Source organism: Ruditapes philippinarum, unplaced genomic scaffold (assembly GCF_026571515.1).
Source record: "Ruditapes philippinarum isolate M1 unplaced genomic scaffold, ASM2657151v2 ctg1658_1_1_1_1, whole genome shotgun sequence".
NCBI lineage: Eukaryota > Metazoa > Mollusca > Bivalvia > Venerida > Veneridae > Ruditapes > Ruditapes philippinarum.
In genome coordinates this window covers 119,579-141,458 of record NW_026857668.1, presented here as the reverse complement: position 1 = coordinate 141,458, position 21,880 = coordinate 119,579, and the positions used below count along the sequence as shown (strand labels likewise).

The window sequence follows — 21,880 nt, the reverse complement described above, 5'->3', positions numbered from 1 at the left end:
ACAATAACAGATATAATAATATTGCAATTTTTAAATGCAAGCACATCCAAATATGCTAATGAAATCAAATATGTTTAAGCCTTCTGGTAAAGTCAGTTATAAGGTGTTATCAATTCAATGAGATGATATTCTCTAATCTGTTCGTATTTCACATAGGCAAGATTTACATACTTTTGTAACCATATAAATAAAGTCATTATTACATAAACATCAGAACTTGTTATTTATCAAATGTTTTATTCAGTTTGATTTCTGATATATAAATAATTCGAATAAAATTCTGTTTTGTCTGCTACGAACAACGATAAGGCTTATTGCCCAGCTTGTCATGTTTCACATCATAAAATAAATTTCCACAGTTAACTTACACTTTAACAAAAAAGCGGCTGCATTATTTTGGTGTTCTTATACAGATGTATTCGAATTATGAATATACTGTTAAAGTGACAAGTTTAAATGATGGCGTTATGGGCAAACTTTACTTTTTTTGTGAATTCACGTATAGATTTCATCAAAAGGGTCTATCTAATAGACAATTAAATGATCTTACAATTTCATTATATTAATAAGATCTGCATAATATATTATAGCATTTTCATCTTTTAATATTGAAATCCACTGTAGGCGGTGCTAGGCGGCATGCATCGGCCAATATAATAATTGACCGTTATTGTTCATGAGTAGACTCGTCCAAGCCAAACCCGCTATAATTTTCAAGTTTTCAAAGAATTCCTACACAATTTGGATGGAAAAGTATTATGTCTAGAAGATAGTGAAAAAACAGTCACTAAAAATGTTCAAAACGACAAAAATTGAAAATGTTGCAGCCAGCCTCGGCTTAAACTTTGCGTTATAGATTAATGGTTAAGAATTTAGAAACAGTATTCGACTTCATGTTCTTTACCTATCTTAGTTAATAATGTATTTTGTATAATGTATTTTGTTCTTCAATACATTTCAACGACAATTGATTTTAAAACAGTCAGATTACATACTAATCTTCAATATGTAACCAAACTTCAAATATGAAACTGTGATATTTGAATTCATCACTGAATCGTCATATGTTATAATGATAGATTTCACAATAATATTTCATATTTAAGAATACATACAAAATATTAAAATATTTGGTCCTTAAAATGAACAATGATATCGCAATATGATTACAGTAATATGGACACATTTTGTTCATAAATACCTGGCAATTGGCATTGGTAACACCCTGACATTTAAATTATACATAAACCTACATAAATTTTGTAAGCAAAAACATTCATTTTGATTAAGAACCAACGAGTGTAACCTTACCCAATAAAACAACTGAAAAAATAAACAATATCAATACAATTGAATACTGTTCTACTACAGGTTTATTGTTGTTGGGTGTTACAGTTTTTAATCGAATTATGACATCATGCCTATCAACTAACTGTAACTATTCAAATAGAAAAAAGAGTTGGTGTTTCAAAAATTCATTTATCAATTACGTAAAACAAAACAAAAATTGTTTTGCAGCTTAACCCGCCTACCGCATTTCATGTTCACTTGCTAATAAAAACTCCAACTTGCAAATCGCATTCAATTGTTGCACGTGTGTCCCGAATACAGTATAAATGCACGTGCTTTCACAGTTGCTTGCAAAACAGCCATGGACAATATGTTTGTATTTACACAAGTTGCATTTTATCATTCAATCATGCAATACGTGCATATTGTATAAATGTCTAGTGCTATACGATTTTATTCGCGAAATATAAATTACGATATATTTCAAATTAATCTGATTAGAATACATCAAACTATATAAAAGATTATGAATGTCACTTTATCACAATCATGTGAGGAAGTAGCGATGAAAAGATGTACACGTGGAGAATAATTTTGTTTTGTTTTTCTATATGTCTGCCTATGCTTGACAACAAAAATAGCGAAAGAAAGTCTTTTATCATGCAATATTACCTCTCTTTCCCGTCGATCATGTTGTCTTACTGAAAACTGTTGTCTTCTTTTAAACAGATAAAGAGTGTTATGTAATAGTTGAGACATGCCTAATATAATGATAACATCTATAACGATATGTTTTTGGCACCGCAAAACGTAGTTTGTGTCGCGTATTAGGCGACGCAAAATGAGATCAAAGGATCCAGCTCCGTATTATTGTATGTAATTACTTACAAAATAAACAGTGATTGTTATCAGATATTTATTAGCTAATAGCAGCTGCAATATTCAACAATAACCACTGCAAGACTATGAAGATAAAATAAACAACAGCGTAGAGCAGAATATTAGAGAAATGAATATAGTTCAAATGTTTTGCCTACATAACTTGTGATAAAATGATATAAAGGGGAAGTGATTTTTGTGAAAAAAGTGAAGTCCCTGAATGATCTTAAACGGCAACAAACACGGCAAAAATTGAAAATGTTGCAGACTCGGTTAAATTGAGCCTGTTTAAAGTCGGCAATGACGAGTGATAGCTACCTTGACTCTTTACTGTTTTGTATATGAAATGGTATTAATATGTGATAACGAATCCTTTCATAACAAAGTATCAGATTCTTTCTAAACACATTGATAATAAATTTTATTCTATTCCTATTTCTATGTTAAACATGACATAAGGAGGCAAACATCAATACAAATACACAGTGAGACATGCAAATTGAAAGCACATATACAATTTCAAATAAGTACAATGCGAGAGAGGTTTCCTAGTCCGAGGATACATAATATTACAGAAAACTAAAATTTTATATCAACAACACTGTTATAAACGTCACAAGTTAAAATTACATATTGAACCTTGTTTTTTCTTCTTCTTTTTTAAATTTTTATTGTTGTTGTTGTTGCTGCTGTTTCTTTTGTTCTTGAAACGCTAGGATGTGATTTTTTTACAATCGCTTTAACAAATATACAATATTTTCTATTTTCAATATGATTTTTAGTTTTAATATTTATATATGATATTTGGGTTGCGGATAAATATGACTTGAACACATTTTCTTCTCGATCCATTTAGCACAGAGCATTTAAGTATGTTATGGTTTTCTTCACCAATATTTCATATTTCAATTACATAACGTACATAGCATCTAGCAAGGTGGTTTAGCAATAGTTGTGATCCAGAACTCAGCACATGTGGGTTTTTCCAAGATTATTTCCCAGCACAAACGAATTTTATCGTTAAAGCTTCACGGTGCTCTGCCGGTCACAATAGATAAGTCAACCTGCTGCGCTTGTTTTCGAAGCTGTAACTGCAGCAGTTTGACGGGAAACGGACAAAAGCCCTCCCGGACAAAAGCCCTCCCATCCAAAAATGACAAGGCGGACAAAAGCCCTCCCGTGAAAATGACAAGGCGGACAAAAGCCCTCCCGTGAAATTGACAGGGCGGACAAAAGCCCTCCCAAGAAATTAACAAGGCGGGCAAAAGCCCAACTGTAACAAAATATATATGGGTTTTTTTTTCAAAGCACTTAAGATATTAAATTTGTCACATGTATATATCTATTTGTTGTTGTTTTCTTTTGATCTAAGTATTTTTATGAACAAGAACCACCTTTCATTCAGAATATACCTTTCAGAAATGTTTAACGAGGTAATATTTTCACACGAATGTCGTTTAAAACAGAGTCACTTTCTAAAGTAATTGACTCATTACAAGGCACTTGGACTTTTAATTTTAGTAAATTTTAGCTTCTTTTCATCATTAAATACTCTATTAATCTAAATTTCTCATGTGAGTAATTCTTCATTTTTATGTGAATAAATATGCACTTACAGATTTTAGTACTTATTATTCAGATGTCAGTCAGGAATGTACTCAAGCTCATACAAACACGCTTATGCCAATGGAAAACAAAAATATTCATGATTACAATTTTAATATGTGGAGTGCATTGAATTGAAAATACAAACTATTTAATGTACAGATGTGTATTTGCTGCGGGAGGGCTTTTGTCCGCCCTGTCATTTTCACGGGAGGGCTTTTGTCCGCCCTGTCAATTTCATGGGAGGGCTCCTGTCCGCCTTGTCATTTTCACGGGAGGGCTTTTATCTACCTTGTCAATTTTGGACGGGAGGGCCTTTGTCCGGGAGCGCTTTTGTCCTACACTCCAGTTTGACTGTACCCCCCGGATTAGCTGTGGAAACCCAAATATTCTTAATTCCTATTGTTTATTCATTTTTCTTTTTATTTATGTGTAAATATTTAAAAATACCATCTAAATATTTGAAGGTTACTCTCATTTCACAGAATTAGACGATAAAGAATATATGTACCTGAATAACAACATCTATCAAACAAATTTAAAGACCAGAAAGATCTGGGCTGCTACCTACTAATTATTCACCATCTATTAACATTTCACGTGTTAAGACAATTTCAAAATTAAAGAAAAATACTACATCACCTGTCGGTCTTTATTTATTATCAAGATAAAAAATAGGATCATATTTCAAGGAATAAATCTAGCTTGAAAGTTAAGGTTGGTATGAATACGTAATATTTAATTAACAAATTCTCAACATTCCAGGAAACTTTAATTGCAAAAGAAACTTTCCTCTAGTGCTTTTGGATGTCGATTTTGTGTGGTGTTTTGTGTAGGTTTTGTGTGGTGTTTTTGTTTTGTTTTGTTTGTTTGTTTGGTTTGGTTTGTTGTTGTTGTTGTTGTTTTTGTTTGTTGGTGTGTGGTGATTTTTATGATTTAATATATTTATACTGAGTAATATTAATAGTATCCTAAATAAAGAATATTGAAAATCGGAGCACATTGAAAAAAAACATACACATCAAAATGCATTGCTAGATGCCTCATAATCCTTAAATATAGTCATATACGAAACAGATAATTGCTTGTTTGCATTGCCTGAATAAATAATTATACAAGCTTTGGCTTTTAGAACCAAGTTTAAGGACTGATTTCATTCCAAAATGAAGCATTAACTATTTCCTTATGCGATGAGGTTTATTCATTTTTTTTGTCCCTAAAGTTCTGTTAAAGCGAATATTTCAATTAATTGTATAAAATGGCAAGCACAGTTCAATGTTAATGACTCAAAATGGTTAAGCATGTTCATCTGTAACTACGTATATGGCCTTGATATTCTACAGAAAAGAACTACTTTGATATAATCCTGTCATATTACTGACCGAATCATTTACACTGCAGAAAGTGGTGAGTAGGTGAGAGGGGGCTGTTCTTGCTGCTGCGTGTGGTAAACACTCGATCCTATTACACCAGACGTGAAAGCAAGAATTTTAACAAGGATAACCAGACATATGATATGTTCTTTATATGTGCACTTTTGTGCTTCTGGTATGAAAAATAATTAACTTTAATGATCGAATTTTATGACTTGAAACAGCAAGTGCGTTACTTGAATACATACATACCCTACTTAAAGATGACATATGTGACATAAATGTTTCAACAGATGGACCCCCAAAAGACAAGCAACATACAATGTTGTATCTGTAAATGAGAAACAAAGAATTTAGCAAGATGAATGAAACATGTAGATAGTATCTGCAAATAAGAAACAAAGATTTCAGCAAGACGTATGTCTTGACATGCCCTTAAGATTGTATCTGCATTAGTTCTGTGGTAAATTTCAAAATATGGAGACTCTTTGTAATAAATTAGAAATAAAAAAATCACAAAATTCGCGTTTATTTTTTTATTTGGACTGTTCAAAAGGGGTCAGATAAAGTGCTTCATCTTGGATACTTCAATGTCATTCTTGTATCCCATACATTATCTTAATGTAGTTTTCATTAATAATACACTTCTGCACTTGTGTTATATTGTGAGATATAAGTGTTGTTTTTTATTTTGCAAAAATGTTCAAAGTTAAAAAATGGCTAAACATAATTCATTTTCCTTTACTATAGGGGGGAAACGGTTACTAAATATATTCTTTCAGATTTAGTGTTCAGTCATAAGATTAGTGTCACCGTTCAAAACTGTTCCTTATTTAGGGGAGAATGTGTGTAAGCGACCGGTTAGCTTAGTCGATAGAGCCGCAGTACGATATTCAGAAGGTCCCGGGTTCGAGTTTTTCTCAGCCTGTGACATTGGGGAAAAAAGAAACACTTTTTATAAAACAAAAAGTGGATTTATATGAAATGGAAACACCAACGAGGATTTACATAAATATATTGGATACTGTATATTGTTAAATTCTTACCATTAAATTAATAAAATGTAATGTTAACTTTTGTTGAAATTTTAGCCATTGCTTTATTATATGAAGGTTAAGCATACGGTTCTTATTATAGTTGACTCAGAAATCTCTGCATCAAGTACAACAGACTGCACTATTTATTTTTTTAAATTTTGACATAATTGATTAAGACATTTTAGAAAAGAAAATACATCTGCATGCTTTTTACATAATAGTTTTACATACATCTGTTTCCATCAACCGTCAGCATATTATTGCACCTTTAGTTTTTTTACATTCTTAATAAACACCAGGTACTATTTCAAACGTTGAATTTTTGCGAAAGCCGGTGCTAGTTTCTAATGACAACACGAGCGCCCATAAACAGCCTAAATCAAAGCAAGACTGCATCAATTTTCTTTGTTGAGTGACCTTCGAGCAATTCTAAAATTCACATATATTTTCAAAATCAGTTGTATGGTTAGATTCTTTATTTTTGCTTTGTATATATTTTATACATATATCAATTTGATTAATTATATGATCCCTAAGATTTTTAAGAAATGGCATTTATTGCTTGAAAATGAATTGTAGAAACAATAGTTCATTCATTTTTGCGTTTCGTTTCCTGTTCAAACTAATTTATATCATATTTTTTTCTTCCAATATATGACTACTTCAAATTGACTAAACGAAAAAAATTATGGAAACAATGGAGCATAACCATACGTTATCGTCTGTTCGGAAAAATTAACATGTAATCAGTAATGTTTTGTATATTTGCATTTATATGTCATTAATATCAATCAAATATCTGTATTTGCCAAACCTTGATAGAAAAATATTACAATTACATTTTTGTGAACGAAATTTCTTTTTATTTCCGAACAGAAACACCAATTGTTTTATCGATTCAGAAAAAAATGATGTGTTTTGCATATTGTTTTCTTATTCTACTCAATATTCGTTATCTGACAAAGTGACTGAATTACTTCTACTAATCATACTTTACGAGTATAATTTTCATATCTAAACTTTGAACAAAGCTTCACTTGATGTTTGAAGATGGTGCCTTGCTCTTATTACTGCTGCCAAGGAATAGAGTATTTTAATCCGATTGAGAAACTTTTTTCTTTCAATTTCTCCATGAAGAGTTCCCATTTTTTATCTGGTTTGTTTGTTTTGGAATCATTGATTTGATTAATTTAAAACAAAATCAAAGCATATAAAAGATATAACCAACGTTGCAAATGAATTTCGGACGTTTTAGGATAAGTTTTCCCTTAATTTTTTGTATGTTTCAAAAATTATATTTTAATTCTTCTACATAGATAGTATTCCGACATTTGTGTTTATTAAATGTTTGGTAGTTGTCAATATCTTTTTATTGCAATAAAATATGACACAAAGAGCAATAAACCGAATTTTCTTAAATCAACAGTAGGTTAACAAACAAATCATCATTGTTTTTAAACACCAGTCTTTTGCTTGAGATTCGTTTTAACATCAAAAAAATAATTATAAAATGTTGATACGTAACACATGTCAGTAAGGGTGCAACTATTATAAAAATGTAATCAATATATCGGTCAACCTTGTATGTAAAGCAATCATTTAGAAAATGTGGCCGTAGAAGACTTCCACCTTGTCTTACGTATATCAATGTTTCACATACATCAATGGTTCTATCATATATTTGCATTCTTTTAACTCAATTTGATATTATGAACAACTCAATCTTTCAAAGGTTATACCAAGTAAATGTATAGTATCATAATACCTGGCAATGGCAATAAAAAAAACATAAGTCATCTGTTAAAAAAGAATTTCAACAATAAATAGTAGCACATTACGTCTGTACTGTGCAATTATTACTGTATTATCTAATTATCATTGCACATTTTGACATAAATAATTTATACAAGCATACGCAGCTCATATTTTCAATCATCGTGATAAAAATCTTATCATAAAATCTAACAAAAGTTTATCATCTCTCTGATCATAAAAGACTGGATTTTTTTTTCCTTTTTAAAAAGTGAAAAACAGTGAAGAATATCGGATCTTACCATACGTATACTGTATTTATTGATTGCAGTCGGTAACCTTTTATCTACCTGTGCGTGTATATGTTTCAAATTGCAAGTGTGCACTTTTGTGTGCACGTGGTACGTGTTATTTTCAGCGTTGCATTCACATATGGTTTTGTTTATCACACAGACAAACACTGCGGCTAAATGTGTCGTCATTTGTACCGACATTTGCGGCTTTAGAATCTGACACATAATTGATCAGACGCTATCATGAAACATCTTAAGATTGGAGACAGGATGTTTATCATGTAACTTTGACAAATGATTTCAATAGAAATGTTATACTTGTTGAAGATTTATTTTAATCCATGAATTTTCCACTCTGTTCTTTGTGGTTCAAATGCATTTATCCTTGATGGTTCTGATATGCAATCACGTGATAGATGTGGTTTAATTGGTGCTTGTGTTGAAATACGATAGTAATATTTTAAAGTGTTGGATGACAATAAAGTGTACTGTATTGGTGCAATGAAAAAAGTAGCATATTTGAATATGATGATAAATCGTGTCTTTAACAAGATTTTATACAATTATTGTTTTCTTCTATTGTGTAAATCCAACACACAGTTTACGTTCATAAATTTGTTGAGTGCATGCATCAATTGTTTTATATAAATGTTTGATTATTACATTTTATCAAGATTGGCATCCCACTTCTGCATTGTTAGTGTTGAACTTCTTTAAAGGCCCATTTTTGCCTCCAAAAATGCATTCATTTTTATTTTTCAAATGCCTTTTATTTTTCGTATCCTGTTATTGTTTCGAAAATATACTCATTGGCTATTTACATAAACTATCTTTTTTCTGTTGCCTTTTTGCAATTACAATATAGTAGTTATTGAGTGATTAAGTATTTTGTACGGTAGTCAAAATACTACTTTGTTTACATATTATTACTTTGATTACAAATAATTTCACGCTCGGCGCTAATTTCTTCATGTGTTAAGTATCTAACATGCTCTGAAAGCTTTATCATAATGTTATAAATGTTATAAAACTAATGTTTGCATTTCTAAAGATTTCTAAAGGTTGAAATGGCTCTAATGTCAAGCATGCAACACCATTGATATACACATTGTTTTATTTATTATTATTTAAGGGAAACATCATTACAGAATATGTTGTAAGTTGCAGGATATACGAGGTTTAAACACGATGATTTATCAGTTTGACAAATTAGTACATGTCATTTATTATGTTATTAAGGTCAACCGATTTTTAAATCGTACGATTTCTCATAATCTTTGATTTATTGTATACGTATTTTATTAGAATAGTATAGTTTGACAAGTCAATAATATATATAGTCAGTATAATTTCATGACTACTTCAAATTGACTAAAAGACAAAAAATATGGAAATAATGGAAACAATGGAGCATAACCATACGTTATCGTCTGTTCGGAAAAATTAACATGTAATCAGTACTGTTTTGTATATTTGCATTTATATGTCATTAATATCAATAAAATGTCTGTATTTGCCAAACCTTGAAAGAAAAATGTTACAATTACATGTTTGTGAACGAAATTTCTTTTTAATTTCCGAACAGAAACACCAATTGTTTTATCGATTCAGAAAAAAATGATGTGTTTTGCATATTGTTTCTTATTCTACTCAGTATTTGTTATCTGACAAAGTGACAGAATTACTTCTACTAATCATACGATACGAGTATAATTTTCATATCTAAACTTTGAACAAAGCTTCAGCTGATGTAAGGAGAAGAGTATTAGATGGTACCTTGCTTTTATTACTGTTGCTAACGAATACCGACTGAGAAACATTTGTTTCAATTTTACTATGTAGAATTTCCATTTTTTAATCTAGTTTGTCTTATTCCTGAATCATCAATATAATGAATTTAAAACCAAATCAAAACACATAATAGGACTGTTTTTATTTCAATTTCATATAACTAACGTTGCAAATGAATCACAGACGTTTTGGGATAAGGTTTCCCTAATTTTTTTACATGTTTCAAAAATTATCTTTTAGTTCTTTTACATAGATAATATTCCGACATTTGTGTTTTATTTAATGTTTGGAAATTGTCAATATCTTTTCTATTGCAATAAAATATGACACAAAGAGCAATAAACCGAATTTTCTGAAATCACCAATATGTCAACAAACAAAATATAATTGTTTTTTTAACACCAGTTTTTTTGCTTGAGATTCATTGTAACATCACAAAGATAATTGTAGAATGTTGATACGTAACACATGTAAGTAAGGGTGCAACTATTATAAAAATGTAATCAATATATTGGTGAACCTTGTCTGGAAAGCAATCATTTAGAAAATGTGGCTGTGGAAGACATCCACCTTGTCTTACGTATACATCAATGATTCACATTCATCTATAGTTCTATCATATATTTGAATTCTTTTAACTCAAGCATTCTTGCATTCTTTTGATATTATGAACAACTCAATCTTTGAAAGGTTATACCCAGTAAATGTATAATATCATAATACCTTACAATGGCAATCAAAAAAAGCATAAGTCATCTGTTAAAAAAGAATTTCAACACTAAATAGTAGCACATTTCGTCTGTACTGTGCAATTATTACTGTATTCTATAACTATCATTGCACATTTTGACATGAATATTTTATACAAGCATACGCAGCTCATATTTTCAATCATTATGATAAAAATAACTTATCATTAAATCTCTCTGATCATAAAATACTAATTTCTTTTCTATTTCATTTTTTAAAAAGTGAAGAATACCGAATCTTATCATACTTATCTATCTATTTATTGGTGTGTCGTCATTTATACCGACATTTGCGGCTTTAGAATCTAAGACATAATTGATTAGACGCTATCATGAAACATCTTATCATGTAACTTTGACAAATGATTTCAATAGAAATGTTATGTTTATCATGTAACATTGACATATGAGCCGCGTAACGACAAAACCAACATAGTGGGTTTGCAACCAGCATGGATCCAGAGCAGCCTGCGCATCCACGCAGTCTGATCAGGATCCATGCTGTTCGCTGTCAGTTTCTCTATTTGTTACAGGGTTTGTAAGCGAACAGCATGTATCCTGATCAGACTGCGCGGATGCGCTGGCTGGTCTGGATCGATGCTGGTCGCAAACCCATTATGTTGGTTTTGTCGTGACGCGGCTTAAATGATTTCAATAGAAATGTTATACTTGTTGAAGATTTATTTTTATCCATGAATTTTCCACTCTGTTCCTTGTGGTTCAAATGCATCAATCCTTGATGGTTCTGACACCATGCTGTATTACATATGCAGTCACGTGATAGCTGTGACTTGGTGCCGATGTTTAAAATACGAAAGTTATAATTAAAATTGTGCGACGACAATCAATGAAAAAATAGCACATTTGAATATGATGATAAATCGTGTCTTTAACAAGATTTTATACAATTATTGTTTTCTTCTATTGTGTAAATCAAACACACATTTTACGTTTATAAATTTGTTGAGTGCATGCATGAATTGTTTTATATAAATATTTGATTAGTTTATTTTATCAAGATTGGCATCCCACTTCTGCATTGTTAGTAAACTTCTTTATAGGGCCCATTTTTTGCCCCCCAAAAAAATCATTTTAATTTTTATTTCTCAAACACCTTTTATCTTTGTACCCTGTTACAGTTTCCAAAATAAACTTATTGGCCATTTACCTAAACTATCTTTTTCTTCTGTTGCCTTTTTTGCAGTTACAATATGGTTATTGTGATTTAGTTTTATGTACGGAAGTCAAAATACTACTTTGTTTACATTTTTATCCTTTGATAACCGATAATTTCACGTTCGGCGCTAATTTCTTCATGTGTAAAGCATCTAACATGCTCTGTTCCATTATCTAAATGTTATAAATGTTATAAAACTAATGTTTGCATTTCTAAAGGTTGAAATGGCTCTAATGTCAAGCATGCGACATCAAAATTATCGGCGATTTTGAAATAACAGTCTCTCAAATTAGGAACTTAGATATTTTATTAAAAGCAAAACCAATATTACTTTTAATATTTTGTTTTAATCTTATCTGTTTGTTTAAAATCATGATATTGGATATTTGATAAGAAATGTTTCACAGTTATCAGCATTTAATATATAATCATTAGCAGTGTGCACTTCCTTCTAAATTCTGTTGTATATAAAATATATCATCAACAAGCATTGATATACACATTGTTTTATTTATCATTATTTAAGGGAAACATCATTACAGAATATGTTGTAAGTTGCAGGATATACGAGGTTTAAACACGATGATTTATCAGTTTGACAAATTACTACATGTCATTTATTATGTTTTTGAGGTCAACCGATTTTTAAATCGTACTATTTCTCATGATCTTTGCTTTATTGTATACGTATTTTATTAGAATAGTATAGTAATACAAGTCGTTGAAGCATCGTTTCATTTTCTTTCATCCATCGGTCTTGCAAAAAACACTAACACACGATATTTATATGATAATGATATGATATGATATAATATGATATAATTGATATGACATGACATGATTTGGTATGATATGACATGATAAGATTAAATATGATATGGTACGATATGATATGATACGAAACGACATGATATGGTATGATAATGAAACTATATTATGTTATATGAAAAGATAGATATGATATGATTATGATATGATATACAATGTAATATGATACGATACGATATGATAATGATATGATATGATATGGTAACGATATGATGTGATATGGTAATGATATGATATAATACGATGTGATATGATATGATACGGTGCGATATGATACGAAATGATAATGATATGATACGATACGATTTGATATGATACGATATATGATAATGATATGATATGATATGATACGATATGCTAATGATACGACACAATATGATATGATATGATACAATACGATTTAATACGATACGATAGAAATATGATATGATTTGATATGATATGATATAGCTAAAGATAAACTAACTGTAAGCATATTGCTAAGAAGCATCAAATAGGATAAGGGTTAATGGTGTTGAGAAAAGTGCCTTTGTAGAAGATCATTATCATGAACAATTGGATTTACTTATCTTTAATTGGCATCATTGATATACAAACATAATATTTAATATAGGGCAGTATTATGTGTTATAATGGGTATTTGTAATGGGTATTTAACCGGTGCCGATATATATAATCTCTTAGTAACGAATTCTGTCTCATGCAAAAGCATTGTCTGAGACACGTTGCCTCAACTTTGGAACCATACTTATAAAATATAATCATTTAAGCTTCTATAATATTACGGCGGATTTCAGTTAATAGAATGTTAAATCATTAAGAAATATATTAAAGATTTTTGAAAAAAATAGATGGAATATTGTTACTGCTACATACAGAATGTTGGAAGCTTGACTGGAAAAAAATATCACTGATTAGAACAGAAGGTTTGCTTATATTGATTTTCGCGAAATACATAAGAAAATGGCGACATGGTCGAGTGGTTAACGCGTCGGTCTTGTAATCTAATGATCGTTAGCTGTATGTGTTCAAACACTGTCAGAGGCAAGGCGCTGTTTCCTTGAGCAGAAACGTTACACTTATTCCTCAGTACTAGTTGGTTTCAGGAACGAATTTGAAAGTGTGTCTATAAGCTTCTAGCTTCCTACTAAAATACCAAATACATAAGGATGTACAAGGTATAACAATTCCAAAGCAACAATAAGAAAACAAGCCTATATGATATATTTTAAATCGTTAAAAGAATAACATTTTATTACTGGTATTTAATTGAAAGTTAAACGTAATTAAAATCAGCTTCTTCTTAAAGCCGCCCATCTAAGAAAGTAATCTTGAAAATTGCTCAGAAGTGTGATCATTATACTGTAATAATATTATTAACAGGAGATTTGTAAGAAACTATTATCTAATTGATACTAATGAGATCATTATTTGCCTCAATCTCTTAAAAATCATATCCTATAAGACGATCATCAACCTTTGGCGAGGTAGTGTTACTAGAGTAACCGAGCAAAAACGATGACCTGATTTTAATGAGATTACATTTAACTATTCATATCAGAAATAATCACATCTTTCAAAAAAGGCAAATATTAGAATTTTGAATGTGAGTTTTAATGTTTTTTTTTTGTAATAACAGGATTGCTTATAGGCTTTTTTGAGCACCAATGTGCTTTGTTAGGCCACATGTGTCACAAATCACATTCGTCACAAGTTTTTATGAATTTGTGACGAATGTGATCACATTCGTCACAAATGACTTTTGTGACGAATGTGATTGACCAAAATCGGGTAAAAATGCCAATCACAAACGTCACAAGCAAAATTGAGAATTTTTAAACAGGCGAATCACAAATGTCACAAGTTTATTTTTCAATATGTGATACACGGAATATCATAAGGACAATCGTGGTTATATCAGTGTGATAGTACAAGGGCGACAATGCAATAAATCGATATTGTGATGTCGACATCACGATACCAATATCTTTTCACCACCATTGCATTATCGCCATCGTACTAACTTGTTGCAATATCGTATCGTCGGCATTGTATTGTCTTCATAGAACTGTCGCATTGTCGTAATGGTATTGCTATCAAGTCGTCTTACGTTCTCGAAACCTTCAAAAAAATTTGGTGACAATGCACGGCATAGTATCAGACTTCAACTGGAAGTGATCTTTTACCTCTGTGAACCCTCAAATTTCTTCCCACCATACAGCGACAGTCTAAAGGAATCTCACAGACTTAATCTTAGTTTCAGTACAAATTATGACCATATTTACACCAATGAGACCATATAAGACTAAGAAAACTTCAGACGCAAATTCCAATGATTTGTCTGAAAATGTTAAGGTTTTGAAAAACCAGATTTTCAGTCAAAGGCAAGAAATGCGTAAGAGACGACAAAATTTTCCATTTTTTCATTTACCTTTACACATACAGGCAAAAATAATCAGCATGTGTTTATTTGGCGATCCCTCGTTTAGATATGTTCTTGAGCATGCCGGCAGCCGTTTTCGTAGACTATTTCAAGACATTGGCTTAGAAAAACCACAACTACACATAGGACCTTCGGTATTGGAGAGCGTACCTAATGTAGTAAGTGTTCGTCTGCTCTCTCGAAAAGCTGGTCGAGGAAGCGGACTTTTAATGGAAATCCGACGAATAATAAATAACAAAAGATGGTTCAATGCGTGGTTGCGATTAAAAATATCTGGAATAGGTTGGTATGAAATCGTCGACATATTTTACCGTTAAAGCAACAACTTACAAAGACCTCGCCAAATAAACACTTGTCTTGATTAAGAATGATGGCTTATTGAAAGAAACTTTATTGAGATACACGGACATATTTTTTTGTTTTTCTATAGTTATCTAGAACATATAATTGTGTCGTGCCACGCAAAAACCAAACTTTGTTGACTTTCGCTGGACATGACTCAATAATGATTTACTTTTGAAATATTGCTGAAGTAAAATAAATGCCAGTTTTATTTTGTTTTATTTTCTTAATAAATGTTAGAATTAGATCCTCACAAAAATGGCCGATTTAAAATATTACGCACTTTTCACAAATTAGTAAAAACATGACTATAACCGAAGATAAATTGAAGCTCATGTATGCAAAGGTGGAAAATCGAACTTTATTAATTTTGATGTCAAACATGTTAAAATAAATTTCGGAAATAGATGCAGTACGCAATTTTGAGACACTTTAATGTATGGAATAATGACGGGGAGTTGTGTCGTGAAGTCCATAAAGAAGGGATAAAAAGTTGGCCGCTTTCTATTGAACAAAATCTATTAATGATATTCAGTCTTTTCATATACTGCACCTTGGTTTAATGTGTTGGTTGATCACGCGGGAAGCTAGAACTACTAGTAAGCCAAGACAGAAAAAAACCTATATAAGGAGCGAGTGAAGCTGTTTTAGTATTCATTCTATTTTTACGATGTTCCGTTTCAAACAAAAGTATTTTTAGTTCGACTTTTCCAAGAAAAGGAGAGCTTACCTACTCATTGTCGTTAATATAAGCTAAACGGAATGTTCAGATTTATTTTCGTTTCACTTGTTTCTCCACAACTGAAGCTGTTCACTTAAAACTTCACATATGTGTATGAGGTGAACGTGAAGGTCACATCCCAAGTTCCATAACTCTGTCATGTATTTTGACTGAATAGTGTCTCTTTTTCGACTTAGAAAGTCAGTGTTTAGTTTTTGCGTGTAACTTTTATCTCTACAACAACAGAAGATATTGACTTGAAGTCACACACCAAGATTCATAATCTTCCATTTTGACTGAATTATTTCCCTTGTTCTGCGTTTAGTTTTTCTTGTAACTAGTACAACCACAAAAGATATTAACACATGTGTTCGGGATGAAAATGTTAGCTAACATACCAATACCCATAACATTACCCAATTTTTCCAATTATTAACCTCTGTGTTGAGTTTTTTCTGTAACTAGTATCTAAAGATATTCACATGAAACTCGGTATTATGTGTCTCGTATTTGGATGTTATAACACGAAAAAACATGCGTTATCCCTATATTGAAAATGAAAAGCAAAAACATAAATTAGCAATAAAAAGGTTATAGAACAGGTCTGGTGTGCCTAAATGCGATTTATCACATGTTTGACGTCGCGGGAGTGTAATAAAGCCATTACATATTTTCCATATTACTTAGAGGTTATTATACAGGGCAAGTGTGCCTGAAGGAAGATATCGGCACACTTGGTTAGGTATTGGCCCGAGGGCTTTAGCCCGAGGGCCAATGCGGACCAAGTGTGCCGATATCTTCCTTCAGGCACACTTGCCCTGTATCATAACCTTTTTATTGCATATGTAGACACTCAATTATGTTATTCTTCTAAACAAAGTTTAATGTTTTATCTCCATACTGTTTTCTAACAAATCGTGTCTATTTTCTTCACATTTTCCGTTCGCCACAAACATTTGTATTTTAAATATCTGCTCATTAAATTTCTATAAAATCATATAAAAATGTGCAGAAATTTAATCTTTATCTATCCTGTTGCGTGTTATGCTGATAAGTTAACTATAAGTTATATCTTGAGCGCTCCAACGTCAAAACTTGTTTACGTCAACCGGACGTGACGTCATGATATGGATTTTTGGCACACTAGCAAGTGTGCCGATATCTGGCACACTTGCTCAATGCATGCTTATATCGGCACTCTTTGGGCAATATCAGCACACTTCCTTAGCATTTTTGTTACTATTTATAGTAACAAATGCAATAAACTAGTATAATATCGTTTTGACGTCGACGTCATTTAACGTTAGCGGACGTCGCTTGATTTTACCGCGTTTATAAGGCAAAATAACAACAATTTTTCGGTTTATCGGCTCCAAAATTTAACCTGTGATATGAATAAAATAATAAAATGCTCGGCAGAGCCTCGCAATTTATTATTTTATCCAACTCGTTTAATAAATTCAATATGAAAAGACACTCATGTAATATCCTCTATATTGGCCTACGAGACCGCTAAAGCCCTCGGGCCAATACCTCTTCTTGGCCAATATTGCATTCAGACACACTAGACCTGTGTAATAACCTATAAATACGCAACGGCAAACACTATAAATAGAAAAAAAATGTGAATTTAAACGTATATGAGTTTTGTCCATGTAATATGACTGTGGTCAGGTGACGTGATGCGCCAAATATCGATATCGGTCCGACTTCCGGTTGGGCCGATATCGATTTCCCACTTCGGGTTGCTAAAAAAACGCGGAAAGATTGACAATTTTATAAGAAAAAATACGTTTAACTGAAATATATCTTGATAAAAAAGCAAAATTGAAGAAACACTTGAAAAACAATCTCCAAACAGTTAAATAACGCCAAAATATATTAAAAACAAATGTTTGTGAGGAAATGACGTCAACGTCATTAGACGACGTCAAAAGTCCCTCGCTTTTTAAAATAAATTATACATTGTCGCTGAACAATGTTTTCAAACGATTTTTTTAATTCTATAATGAAAACCAAAACATAAATGAGCACATGCAATAAAAAGGTTATAGAACAGGTCTGGTGTGCCTTAATGCGATATGGGTCTACAAGATCGGTATTAGCCCTCGGGCTCTTTTAGTGGGCCAAAATCGAATAAAGGCACATCAGACCTCTGTAATAACCTATAAATATATCCCGCCTCTAAACCAATGAAAATTCGTGAACTTTATTAGCAGTATTATAATTGCGGCTAGTATTGTGCAATGTGAGTTTGCTTTTAGTCTTCTTGGAATCCATGTTGTTATTCATTACTTTATATTCTAGCATAAAACTGCCGTTATAACCATGATTTCGGGGTGTTTTAACAGGACCAAAAAGGTCTTTTAACAAGGAGATTCTAGCGCTCATGCGCTGTTAAAACACCTTTTTGATATACGTTTTCCGTGGCACAGCGTCAATACATTGTGGCCCGGACGCTGCTTAACTAAAACGGAAATGACGTCACGGTCACATACAACGCTGACGTTCCCGTGCAATCCGAGGAAAATCAGTGATGTTGCTTGATTGTGTATGGATTGTGTTAGATTTATGCATGCTTTATGCTAGAATAGCGTTAACGAATGATTGTTCCGTGTCATAACAACTGCTGAAACCCTCGGGATACGTTGGGTCGGGTACCAACTAATCCCTTGGGTTTCTACAGATATTTTAACACGAAAAAAGAAACATGCGTTATTCCTATATTATATCAGAGTTCTTTAGTACTGACGGCTCATCTAGGGTTCAATATGGCGCGGTTCATATAGTTATTTTACCAGTAATATCTATAAAGGAAAGGGTTAAATGAGAATCATGAAGGAAGTTGAATAAATAAACTTAAAGAAAACTTAACATTTCTTGTAGAATATGATTGGTCTTGCGAAGCTATAATTACACGAGGTCATTCAAATATCTTGCAAGCAAATTCGCTGAATTAATGTTTACCGCCGACAGCATCATATACTGATTGAAAATTAAACAATTGCAGGATACATTTCGAATAAAGACTCCGGGGAAATAGTCGGTTAAAGCATAAATTATCAGGGCCCATATCACTCAAGGTCACGGCGATAATGCACATGCCCTTTTTGTATTGAAGGTTCCCACACAATTAAAATTAGATATATTTAACATTTGAAGACATGAAATACTTAAGTTATCTGACTGAATATTAAGCAACCAGGGGTCTTAACTTCGGGTAAGTGCCGTCAATATACACATCTCCGCTTGGTATTAGATGTACCCACATAGTTTTGTTTAAATTATTCAGCAGATTTGTTGAAGAATAGGGTTGAATTAATGCTTTTCTATGAACAATAAATGATAATAAATTATGGATCATAACTCTGTATTAAACGGCCAAACGGGAAATACTGATGATGATGATGATGATGATGATGATATGCACATCTTGTTTGTTTGTTTATGTGTTTATCTAAAGTCGCCGCCGGAAAGCCCATATAAGCGACCGTACCCTCAAGTCGGACCAAATCCTTTAGTGTCCCGTCGAGATTTTTCGAGATGCGCATCTCCTCTTTATATTAAACTAAATTTCGTTGAAATTCCTAGAGCGCAGAAAAGCAATAGTTCTATATACAGTGTTTTATAAATAACAACAACAACAAGGGGCAATAAGTCTGTTTTTAAAAAGAAATGGAGATATGCTGGTTATATGTGCAACTGGTTTGTGAATGAAGGTTCCTACAAAGTTGCAGCATCGATATCCATCCAGAAGTTGCTGAAAAATAGCGTGGAAACGAAATGATTCCATATACAGTGTATAATAACTAATCAATGGCCGGATAGTGCGGAAACTAAATCTGGACTGACAGGCGGACGAACACGCTAAAACAGTCCCATCACTCCCGATTTCATCAGCGGGGGAGGGGATAAAAATGTCTGTAGTTTTAGTTCCAATAATTGATTTCAGTCCTAAAAATTTGTGACGTTTGTGACTCAGTGAAAAGCATTGAAGAAAACAATATTTATCTCAAATTTGTGACATTTGTGATTTTAAACTCGTGACGAATGTGATTGTCTAAAACATTGGATCACATGCATCACAAAATTTGTGACGAATGTGATCTCATTCTTCACAATTGTGACGAATGTGATTTGTGACACATGTGGCCTTACAGTGCTTACTTATAAACTATATAGACACACTGACTGTCTGATTTGACCAGACTTGTCGTTGGACTTATTATTAGTTTTACAATTCTGATAGTTGGACCTCTCAATTCATGAAATTGTGTATAGTACAAAACAAAATCAAACACTCTCAACAACCAGTCGAATGGCTTACATAACACTATAGTGACCCAACACTTGAATAATCCGGGTTCTGACTTTTATCAAATCTAATATACTGTTTACAGATGATTGTCAATGCATTATATCACATATTGATTCTTTTTTTCTTTTTTCTTTTTTTTGAGTATTAAGTAAAAAAAACCAGCACAAAGTATGCCTTCAATGAATAACATACTTAAACATTTATTATTATGAATTTATGATACCTTTACAGTGTCAGGTATGAAGAAAAGAACAGGACGGTTTTTCTATTACAAAAGTCTTCTTCATTTCGGCATAGTTGTTGTCCTGGATGGACTAAAGGGAGCAAAAGAACCAAGGGGTGCATGGCACGTAAGTGTTTTCTGTTGTTGTTGTTGTTGTTTTGTTGTTGTTTTTTTTTGCGAATTCAGTTTGACTTTCTGTAAAATTAACAGGGAAAGACTAAACATAAGAAGAATTTCCATTGGTCGTTTTAAAAGTACAACCTGAAATCGGAGAATCTCATTGTCATTCTAAAATAAAATGCAAAGGATAGTTCTCCCCAATCTTAATTAGATTGTTAAGGATAGTTCTCACCATTCTAAAATAAAATTTTCAGGATAGTTGTTACCATTCTTAACTTAGAAGTAACCAGTTTTACATTGGACGAGTATCCTTTTAAAGATACTTCTCTTAGTTTAACAAAACCTACAGCAATAATACCAAATTCTGTTTTGGAATAAGTGAGCTTTACTAATGTCAAACCAAGATGGTGGACATGGTGCCTTAAGCTCATGTCACGGTTCAGAACTGTTTACTATTTAGGGGAGATGATGCGTAAGCGGCCGGATAGCTCAGTCGGTAGCGCAGTGTTACGGTATTCCGAGGGTCCCGGGTTCGAGTCTCGTCAGGCTGCACATTTTTCTCATCCTGTGAACAGAAAGCTTTGCATTCTATCCAATAAATGATTTTAGTATCTAACAATCTTGGTACATTAATTTTAGCATTAACACAGCTGACAGAGTATGTATTTACTCATAGCTGTTGCGAAAGTTTGTCAACGACTGGCACCACTTACATTACATTCTTCAGTCTGTATCCAAGAATGACATAAGCTTAATTGGCGCCATTTATTAACACATGGTGTGATATTCTTGTAAACCTAAAACTCAAGGACAATTCCCATGACCGATCGTTATGTAAGTTATTTAAAAGCAAAAGACGATTATATCTGGTTTTTTTATCCTTGAAATTCATTGAAATCTGTTAACATGTGCTAGTCGCTAATCTGTTGCGTGTTGAAA

General features: G+C 32.1%; 1 protein-coding gene across 1 annotated transcript in view; it reads left to right on the top strand.

The window, feature by feature from the left end:
• Positions 1-21,880, top strand: part of LOC132750539 (epidermal growth factor-like protein 7) — a 66,650-nt gene that overhangs the window by 36,274 nt on the left and 8,496 nt on the right. The window contains exon 3 of the mRNA XM_060740535.1: positions 20,830-20,948. Coding sequence (XP_060596518.1) covers positions 20,830-20,948 — 119 coding nt within the window. The remainder of the gene's footprint in view (positions 1-20,829; positions 20,949-21,880) is intronic.